Consider the following 10,902-nt stretch of genomic DNA (forward strand, 5'->3'; position numbering starts at 1 on the left):
TGCAACAAAACGCATGCCTTTCACACAAGAACCACCTCTCCCACTGCCTCCGTGTTCCATCAAATGTCTATTTACCCTCATTAATTTCTTTCTTTTCTTTTTCCTCAACCTGAAACCATCAGCTATGAGTCAGAGAGGATCATTAACTTTTACAGCTTCCACACACATCCACCTACTCACATTTGGGGAAAGAAGTATTGACTTGCAACATTGCCCGAGACCAAAATCCTGTAAGAAGAAAAAGAGGGGAAAAAATTGCTTCAAGAAAGTTACATCCACAGGTCTATGGGGGGATGCTACACATTCATTGTTTTTCCACTTTGTGCTGCAATCTCTTGCAAAATAGAAAAGAAAGAAAGAAATATTGAAGTTGAACTTGGTGATGGTGATCGGCATTTCTGGGTTGATTTTTTTTTTTTTTTTTAAGAAAAACTAGATGATTTTCTTCAAATGTTAAAACAAAGTTCTTAAACTGCTGGGGGCGGGATATAAAGTGAATCAAGTCTCCTGCCCCTAAACAAAACACATTTCTAGCATCCAAACACACGCAGGCTCTAATGCTGAGACACGTTCCTAACACAGCACTTTCATTAAAAGTTGCTACACTAACACTCTTAAAATGATGCCCCCATCATTACTCCACTTAGCAGTCACAGTGCTGCAACTCATAACGAATTAATTTGCATTAATGTGGGTTTCATGCGTCCTTCCCTGGGTATGCCATTGTGATTCAGGCTTAATAAAACTGACACAACAGTAACACAGTGCCTTTTATTTCACTTTCTAAAACAAACCAACCCACCAAGACCCACACAAATCCTCTCGATTTTTAAAGCATTTTACTAATATATTTAGTACATCATAATTGGCCCAGCACGCTGGATCCTAGTTATCTTCTCAGTAAATATTTATAGCATCACTCTTTCCCATTCATTCTGCATTTTCTGAGAGAATCTCACTGCAGCCTACATCTGCAATTCATTGACTTTACAATTTACCACATGTTGGGATGGGAGAGGTCTTAGCTCCATTTGAATCACTACACAAATATGCAAGTGATTTATCGGTTTCAAACTGAAGACTGCAAGAGAAGGACTCCACTTTTCCTGAACATTACTTCTTCTGGCAGACCATGAACAATTACAGTTCGTACTAATTAAGCTCTGTAAATGTGCTGTGCCCTGCTAATGCCTACCAGGCCTCAAATTTATTTTCATGATGCCAAACTTTAGTGAGCGATTTTAACTCCTTCAGAGCTGCTGCCACTAATAATAGCCATTCCTTCCCCCTTTAGACTGAACCGTTTGGGGCTATTTCATGACAGGAAAAAAAAAAAAAAAAAAAAAGAATAAAATATAACGGCCTGAATTACCAGCCCAAAATCAGATGTGCCTAAGGAAGGAAAAGCTATCCTGGGAAAACGGAAGAACACCAGGGTTGATAACCCGTTCAAAGATCCCACAGCCCCATCTTTGTAATGAGCTGTTAAGGGATTCATATCTGTCCCCGAGGGCTAGTAAGTTTCTGCATTCCATTGATTAGAAAATAAAACCTTTCAGCCTAGGTCTTTAAGTTTCGGTTGGATGGAGAGAAGTATCCCACCAGAAATGATGGAGCCATCAGCCCCCCTCAAGTTTCCCACACCTCGGAACTCTGCGCCCCTTTACCATGTGGTCAGCTTGTAACAGACAGAACAGCGCACTTTTAAAATCTAAATTAAAATCGGCCAAGTAACTGGCCTTTGAGACCTCATGGAGGAAGGGGGGTCTCAACCACAAATGCCCTACCCCCAGATCGTCACACAGTAACTGATAGGAAATGTATCTGTTGCAAGATTCTCACTTCGGGTGAGGAGTGGATTGGAACCAGCCTCTGTTGAGCAAAGCAACAACATAGTTTTTAACAGCACCACCCTCCCACCATGGTCCTCCCACCTCTCATAAGAAACTTCCAATTCCCAATTTGGATCAAGACATTCCCCACACCCGAATCTGTGTCCCATCTTCTTGTACTTTCCTAATCCTAGTCCAGCATCTTCTCTGCCTCCCTGGGTAACATTTCTGTGCCGCCATCCCCACCCCCAGACAGCAGCTCATGTTTCCCAAATGAGTGGCCTTCCCAACCCCAACATAAACCTGGATTGTTCCTTCTCATCTATTAATTTCTTTTTATCGACTCTCCTCACTCTCACTTATAAAAAAAAAAAAAAAAAAAAACCACCTCCCATTAACTAGTGCACTATGCAACGTGTGTATTTTCCCTTCCAGCTCAGTGGACGGAACATCCTATAAATTACAGAGCAGTCTCCCCTATCAGGTTTCTCTAAGTATTCTGGGAAATATGCACAATATAGGCAACATAGTCTTTTAAAAAAAAAAAAAAAAAAGGAAACGGAGAAACCAGAAGGAAAAAGATGCAAACACCTAGAGCAACTTTGCTTTTGAAAAAGGCATTTGTGCAGGGCCCCCCACTGAATTTCCATCCCTGAAAGTGCTCTTTATAAATGTGTATAACAATAGCCTAGAGGAAAGTACAAGTCAGCTGCCAAGGAGGGGGTGTCTGTCTCAGCTCAGATTGCAAAGGTGGGGGTCAGAGGAGGGGGGAGGGCAGCATTTGCCATGGGCTTCCCCCCAGGCCCCCCCATCTCATTGCTTATAATTAGTGAGAGAAATTTGAGCTACTGCCAATGTCTGCGGACCTTGAATATTATAAGGCCAACGTGGCGTCAAATATCTTAACATTCATAAGTGTTATGGGCTGTAAATAAAGCCTGTGGATTTATGACCCGGTGGCGCTTGCCAGCAAAGGACTGGGGCACATTTCTTTCAGCAGACCTGTCGAGGTGCAAGTTTGCTTTTGGTTGTAAAATTAACCATTTCCTTCACAAATGTGCTCAATTACAAGTCAGAGTTGAAGATTTACTTACACGGTTGCCAATATTCACTCCCAGAAGAATCTCAGACACCCCCATCACACCCCCCTTCAAAACTAAAAGCCTCCAGAATCTGATTGACCCCTCCTTTTCAAAACTTCTGTACTGTGTCACCTCCAAACAGTTATAAATGTGGTTAAAGATATTATCTAATTCCACTTACCAAGACTAAAAAGCTTACAACCTACTTCCTTGGAAAGTGCTTATTTATTTGGCAAGTCTATGGTTTAAAAGAAAGAGAGAGAGAAAGAGTAAATCACTCGTTGCCTTAAGTCTCTTCCCTTCCCCCAATATAATGTCATCTACTTCCTGTGCAAGAGAGAGCCTTTGCTAAATCCAGGTTGTCTCATACTTAACTGCCAATAAACCAACTTCCACATAACTTCCAGACAGCTGGGGAAAACGTCCCCGGGAGTTTTAGTCATGGTCCAGAAACACGCGTCCGCACAAAAATTTGCAGCTGTCCTTTCTCTCCAGTGCATTTTTAATGTGATTCGGGGGGCCCCTGTTGTGAAGCCTCTGACAAAATGTGAAATCCTCTTAGATGCCTCCTCGTTGACCCACTGTGCTTGTGTGAGAGAAGCCGCACCAAGATTTCCCAACCAGGAACTCTAGGCACTTTTCGCAGGCACACAGGCACCTCGCGGGATGGAAAGGGGCATTCAAAACCTGGAAAGGCTTCTACTGTAATCTGTAAAAGCACAGCCTCCGCTGCAACTCTTAAAACGCAAGCTTTCTAAAGCAAATATTTTTGAGCTACTCCAGAACAGCCGTCTTGATCTGCCAACCCCCGGACACCCTCCTGTAACTTTTTCACAGCTTGCTAAGAAATAGAAAGCTGACCAGCTTCCAGCAGGGGCTCCGAATGAAATCCATTATCAGTAAAATTCAAATCAACGTGCAAAACTCCTCAGCTGAGAACCGGGTTTGTCTTCCTCTAAATCTTCCCTCAGTCAGATAGGGGGCATCAGTGAAAGCTACTTCCCTGTAGCCGTCAAAAGTTTCCAAAAACACTTCTTCCAGAGAAGCACTTTAGGCTCCCAACTGCTTAATAGTTTGTTTCTGGCATTTCAGAAAGCTTTAAATTCAACAAACGCCAAAGCGCTGGCATATTAAATTTATAATCATTAAAATATGACTTACTGGGTGAGTGTTGAACCCATAATCCATACTGCAGACATTAAACCCCAACCTATAAAGATTAGCACTGAATTAATGCTGTGGCGGTCAGATCGAAATCTAAACATGTTCGCCATAAATATTTCGGAAGGAGATGAAAAACAATTAGCATAAATACCAAAGAAGGGCAAGAACACCTGTTCTTTTTCAGGGTGATAAGCATTTTATTGTTCTCTATTTAAAATGTAATGACCTGTGTAATTACAGTAATATTACATTGTTATGTAGGGGCTTGGAATGTCACACTTTGAAAAGTGTTGTCAAAACAATCGGGGGTGAAGGTGGGGGGTGGGAGGACAACAGGGAAGGACCACCATTAACCCTTCACACTCCAAGGTCTAGCTCTTTTGTATTAGAAAGGATTATGTTGTTTGAGTGAAGAAAACATCCATTTTTCACAAGGCAGAAAGAGAAGTTGCCTGGCTAAATAGAACCCCAGTGAATAGGCCCCTCTTGGTTTCCTTTAAATGCTGGATTCCAAGTTCAAAAATGAATTCAAGATGCTGCTTATTTATTTGTTCAAACTAGTAGCAAATAGCTCAGTTGAAAAGCAAACAACGTTGGATAAAAGATGCAAGAACTCCAACAATCAAGTCCTGAAAAAGAAATTCAAACCTAACTAGAATTTCGACCACACCACATTCCCTTTCTGTTTTGGCAGGAGGGAAGAAGAAATGCAACACTACTTTTTCCTATCAACTTTAATATGGTAACAGTATTCTTATCTTTAACATACAAATGTTACCACAATTCTAATATTTGCAGTTCTATCACTTCCCATCTACTTAACTAGACCTCTCTCCTTAATGCGTTTTTGTATTCAAATCTGTCTTTTTAAAAGCCGTTCCTATTACTGTATCAAAGACTAAATTAATGTTATGCAGAAATCTTTGTCATTTTAAAATAAAATTATTACTATCAAGCTTTATGGCATCTTCAGCAATTAAAGCATTATTCTTGAGATAATGTATTATTCATCATAAGTTGATTTAATGATACTCCTTAATTCTTTACATTCTTAAATAGAAAAGCAGAAATCAGGGATCGAAAGAATTGGCTTTTTAAAGGATGAAGCTGCTTACAGGTATACTCATAAGCAACAGAAAATGTAGCAAAAACACCACCGCCAAGGAGGGTCAGCATATGAACTAAGCATACAGCTAATTTGTCTTTACACCTTGCCCTCCAAAACACCCTCTATGAAGCACTAAGAATTTTAGATAGGCATGAAAAGACCGCTGTCTTGCCTATAGATTCCTCCGGCAGCTGCATCAAATCTGGAATTGCAAGCTGGCCCCTCTGATCGAAGACGTCAGGAGTGACACATAACAGCCTCTCGTCCTGGTATGGGCATTGCTCAGCTGCCCGGCCTAAATAAATAACTTTAATTTGGGAGCACATAATCTAACCCAGGTAACAGAGAGGAAGGCGGAAGGGGCAGCGCACACAAAGATGTCAGTTGCTGTTTGACATGCAAATACTGAAAACTGCCCACTGAGTTCAGAAATGTCTTTTCAGACTCAATCTGATGTCACAGCACAAGGCCACCCGCTAGGTCCACAATTAAAATAACTAGACTCTGTCTATTCCTGTAATGCCCACAAAGGGAGCCTTCCTTTTCGCACCGGGAAATCATTTCTTTGCCTCTAACAATTTCCCTGTTTCCCAATTACAGCACAACACAACAGCTCAAGTTTTCAGAGATAGTATGGCGAGATTGCCAGCGGTCACAGATGGGGAGTTTGCAAAGAGTCAAGAAAGCCAGCAAGCCCGTCTTCCAAGCTCAACATTCAGATGGCCTTTCAGATGGCCAAATGGATTTTAAAATAATACCATCGCAGGGGGGGCGGGGAGGGTAAGAAATTCTCATGGTTACTTTGGAATGTTGCTTGGTCGGGTTGGTGAGTACACAAACCACCCGATTCCGAGCGGAAAGCTCACGGTTTAAGATGCCCTCAAGCTCCCAAGAAAAATACAACAGAGCCATAGCTGGGTGTGCTTCCCCCGACAGCCTGGCCCCTGCAGCCAGAAAGAGCTGGCCCTGCAGGAGGAGGTCGGGCTGAAACGTTCTCCCAGCTCCCCAAGCATGCAGAAGCCTGAGTGCAGGAGAGGGAGGAATAATTATTTCTCTTTCCTAGCCATAAAAAATGACCGGTCTAGCATGCCCTTGCCATTTTTGCCGGGACCCAAAGAACAGGTCAAACCTGATAGTTAATATTTTAATGCTTAAAAACACTTGTAGATCTGATCGACTCCTGTTCGGCAAGCCCTCGGCCATTAGCCCTGAATCAACGGCTGCTGAACAGTGGGTGCATTATTTCAAATGGCTATCTCCAGTTACCGAAAAAGAAAAAACAAGAGTAGTGTGTGTAAATAAGAGGTAGGGGGACCAAACCAGAGAAGGTGCAACGGACAATTCCGGGAAACCGGGCTCAAACGGCTAAAGACTGCGTCTAGAGATTCTCAATCCAGGCTTTCTTTGAGGATGGGGGGAGGGGATTCAGGGCAAGGGCAAGGAGCAGAGGCCGTCGGGGAAGGGGATGAGCCCCACTAACAAAATGTCAGCGGTGGGTGCGGGATGCAAGCTACGAGAAGCAGCCCAGGCACCTGGCACCCCATGTCACCGTGGGGCCCCCAAAGTTGGGAGGCCCAAGATCAGCAACCCACTCCCTTAAGGAGAGACGCCCTTAGCCTCCTCTGTACCCCCTTGGGCCGGCACACCCTAGTGTCTGCCTCCCCTCCCCCAGGGCCCACTGAGCTGGCGCGCAGACCCCGGGCCACGCCCGAAGCCACCAAAATTCCCTAGAAATACATCAAGTTCGCTCGGAGGAGGCCGTACCGGCTGCCCACAAACCCAGGACCCCAACCTCAGGGGCCTCCCCACCCCGTGCGGCCCGGGAGAGCCTGCAGCCAGCGCGCCGGGCAGCCGAGCCAGCCAAAGCGCTCACGGCCCTGCGGGATAGCTAAAGGAGAAGCAGCCCAGAGGCCCCAAGTTTGCAGCAGGACCACTCTGGCAAGTATGACCTTCCAGGGCAAAAGGGGAGGAGGGCTGTGAGCCTGAGATCAGCACTAGAAAGCTAAATAAATAACCGGCCGAAAAAGAAAGCCGAGGCGCTTCTCCAGGGCCCCCGGCCCCGCGCGCTCGCTCGCTCGTTTTCAAGTCCAACGCCTGGAGGAAATTCACTCTCTACCCCGCGCATCGGACGCAGCCCAGTCACTGCGTCCCCAGCAGCGGCAGCCAAGGGGTTAACCGGGGAAAGCCCAAGACGCCACAGAAGAGGGAAGGAAGAGAGAGAGAGAGAGAGAGAGAGAAAAGCAAAGAGCCACACAGTCATCTTCCCAGGGTGAAGAAACAAACACTACCACCAAAGGGGGAGGGGACAATCAGAGCGCAAAAAAAAGTTCTTCTGATTTCTTTCGCCCCCAACAAAGCCCTGCATGGAAAGAAAGGTCTCCCCAACATCACGAGGCAGCAAACTGAAAGCAAGAACATGGCGAAGTGCAAACAAATCCAGTCCACAAAAGGCAGAAAAGTTTGGAGAGTTTCGGGCGGCCTGGGCCACGAGCGGGGGAGGGGAGGCAGGGAGGGGAGGAGGTGTGGAGGGGGAGGGAGAGGAGGGGGAAGGAGGGGGCAGGGCAGGGGCCGCATGCGGGGAAGGGCTGGCGGGTAGCGGGCGGGGGCCGGGCGCGGAGACACTTACGGTTCGGGCGGTGGGCGAGAGAGATCCGTTGGGGAGGTAGGGGCTCGTCAGGTCGGGGATCATGATGAAGGGGTAGCCGGGATACGGTGGCCCCTTAAAGAGCCCTCCATCTTGCCTCTTGGCCGCTAACATGGCGGGGCGGCGAGGGGACGGCGGCGGCCGCGCAGAGCGGGAGAGAGCGAGGAGAAACTTTTTAGAAAGTGGCCCAAGTGTCCAGGCGCCCCGGCCGGGCCGGCGCAAGGCCGGGCCGAGCGGGGCCCGGGCGCGCGGAGCGGCGGGCCCGGGGGGCAACTGCGGGCGGCTGCGGGGCACGCGGGGCGTACTCACCTTCTTCCAAACTTTCCCGGGATTTATCTCGGAAACTTTCGGAGCGAGGCGGAGGCCGTCTTTCCGCCTTCCCGGTGGGGTGGAGGTGGGGAGGGCGAGGGGCAAACGCCACGCAGGGGTGGAGAGAGAGGGGGAGAAAAAGAACCGGCGGGGTAGGGGGTTTGTGGGGGAGAGAAAAACAGGGTTACAAGTTTTTGCAATGGTGGCACGGCACGCACACGCCGCCCGCCCGGCCCCGCGGTGCCCCGCTGCCGCCCCCAGCCCCGATTTCTCCCCTTTAAGCAACATTTGCCAAGCCCAGGAAATAGATTAAAAACCCCACCAGCCCGAGGGGCTTTTCCTACCTCGGAATCGGAGGAGCTGTTTTGATTCGTTTCTGATTCATTGACAAGAGACGATTTGACATCAGCTAAATCCCTCTCTGCCGAGGAGTTTTCGGAGCTCTTCTCCTCCTGCTCGCCCTCGTCTTTGAAGGAAATCAGTTCGTCGTTGGCGCCTAGGTCATCTCCTCCACCGCCGTTCAGCTGCGGCATTTTTTTCACCCACCAGCAGCAATTTTGGAAGAAAAATAAAGGAAGAAAAGCCAAAAAAAAATACCCCAAAAAAGTTTTGCCCCCCCCAAAAAATATTGCAAGAAAAAGACCAGTCCAAGGTGAACTTTTTTTTCAGCTTTGGGGTCTTTTTCTCCTGGGGAGGGGAAAGAGGGAGGAGGGGAGGGGAAGGGGGGGAGATCTTCTGCACGCGTGAGTTTGGGTTTCTTTTTTCTCTCGTTCCCAAGGATCCGATCAATGTGCAAAAAAAAATAATAAATAAAAAAGGGGGGTAAAAAAAAACACCAACAACAACAAGAAGTCAGATATAAAGAGCAAAGGGGGGGGAAGCCGAAGATACAGGAGGAGCTCGTGCCGCTCGAATTTGAGTGAGTTGAAGTTAGACTGAGAGCTTTTCAGTTCAAAGGCGGCGCTGATTGACAGATAGAAAAAGGGGGATCGAAATCCGGAGGAACGGAGTAGTCTGGGAGCGGAGATTATTGACAGGGCGAGAGGAACACACTCGCTTAATGAGATGCCGAGGGGCGGGGCCGGTCCGGTGACGTGTGCATAAATAAACAGGCGGGGTGGGCGGGGCGGGGGCGGCTAACAATGATCCTTTCGGGCCCGGGGAGCGGGAGGAGGAGAGGGCGGGGGAGCAGTGGGGAGAGAGATGGAGGGAGGAGTGTACTGGGGGAGAGGCCTGCGCTGAGTGTGCCACCCCGGGAGTCTGGGCAAGGGGGACCGGGACTCTCTTCGGGAGGGGGGGGTGGTTGGGGGGGTGGCCTCAGAAAGACAATGCGGAGTGGGAGAGGAGGGGAAGGGGGTGGCGACCAAGTCTGGAATCGGAGCCGAGGAAGGCGGAAGGAAAGCCCACTTGGGGGGCGGGGATGGGGAGAGGCCCAGAGAAAGTGCACTTTAGAAATAAGTCGAGAATAGGTGAGAGGGGAGTATTATTGGGAAAGGGGTGCATGGGGGGGGAGTCTTGGTGGTTAATCCAGCAGTGAAATCAGCCACCCTTGGGCGGGATGTAACAGAAGTGGCCAAAGAAAGATCAGCCCTCCACTTTTAGCGGGCTTGGGGAAGTGAAGGGCTGGGCAGAGCTCCTGGTCACAGGCAGTGAAAGAAACTATTAACCCACGAGGTCTTCCCTCCCTTTTTTGTTTATTAATAGTGAATCATTTCATTAAAGGTCTCAGTAGTGCAACTATGCCAAGATGACCTTTTATCCAAAAAACAATCAAATATTGTAGTGTTTGTTAGGGGCATTAAAAATATCTTTAAGGTAAGATACATAATTCTTTTAAATGTTGAGTCTTGTGAGTTTTTTCTTTTTTTTACTGACGTCTCAGGTGGTAGGAATTGAGCTGGGATTCAAAGTCCTTTCTGACGTTGGAGGTGAAAAGTTTGGGCGTTAACACCACCAGGGAAAATAAAACTGAAAGTTCACCAACCCCTGGGATCAGAGGTACTGGAGTCTTTCTCCAAGGGGGTCTGAAATGAAATCCGGGAAAGACTGACCAAATAATCAAGATGTAGATGGCTCTGGCAGGAAACTGCTAACCAAGCTGATGCTGGAAGACCTCAGGGAGGAGATGGAAAACCTGGGGTTTGAAGCAGGTATTTGATTTTTAGGCACTTTCCTTGGGAGCAGATTGATTTGCTACAAAATGGGGGACAGAATTATGTTAAAGGAGAAAAGGCCTGGCTTCCAAAACACTTCCTGGATGATGGAGCAAGAACACTTATTTTCTTGCAAATATCCAATGAGAACTGGACTGGAAACTCCAACGTGAAAGGGGGACAAAAAGAATCAGGAAAGAAAGAAAGAAAAAATCAACAGAAATTAGCAAATTGTCTGTTAGGAAGTGTTGGTCTAGAGCCCATAATGTATTAAATTATCCCACCCACCCCTAAAAAAAAAAAAAATTCATTTGCTTTTCAGCCAGCTCATCAGTACCTAAAAAGAACAAATTTACCATGTAGTATTTAGAGAGTTTGGGGTTTCAGCAAAACTGTTTTATAAGCTAAGATCTCAGAAAGAAGACTACTAAAAATAATGATACCAAGATTGACAAGGCCCATGAATTCCCCTGCAATGGAAAAAATTCACAACCACATTTGCACACTAAATAAGATGCAGGGAAAACAAATATGGGGGAGGGGAGGTGACAGACTAGAATCACTGTAACTCCCAACTTTAATATTAATCAGGAAATCAGAAGTATAGTGA

General features: G+C 47.0%; 1 protein-coding gene across 37 annotated transcripts in view; it reads right to left on the reverse strand.

Moving 5' to 3' along the window:
• Nucleotides 1-9,207, reverse strand: part of TCF7L2 (transcription factor 7 like 2) — a 196,594-nt gene extending 187,387 nt beyond the window's left edge. For 8 of the 37 annotated variants that reach the window (XM_053922755.2, XM_053922769.2, XM_071221153.1 and 5 more), the window contains exons 1-3: nt 8,484-9,195; nt 8,140-8,206; nt 7,813-7,937 (exon numbers count right to left, since the gene is read on the reverse strand). In XM_053922755.2, coding sequence (XP_053778730.1) covers nt 7,813-7,937; nt 8,140-8,206; nt 8,484-8,672 — 381 coding nt within the window. In that variant the 5' untranslated portion in view covers nt 8,673-9,195. Of the gene's footprint in view, nt 1-7,812; nt 7,938-8,139; nt 8,207-8,483 lie in introns of all 37 variants that reach the window. The other 29 variants (XM_053922770.2, XM_053922752.2, XM_071221152.1 and 26 more) reach the window with 12 other exon arrangements.
• Nucleotides 9,208-10,902: the final 1,695 nt, after the last annotated feature.

Source organism: Desmodus rotundus, chromosome 4 (assembly GCF_022682495.2).
Source record: "Desmodus rotundus isolate HL8 chromosome 4, HLdesRot8A.1, whole genome shotgun sequence".
NCBI lineage: Eukaryota > Metazoa > Chordata > Mammalia > Chiroptera > Phyllostomidae > Desmodus > Desmodus rotundus.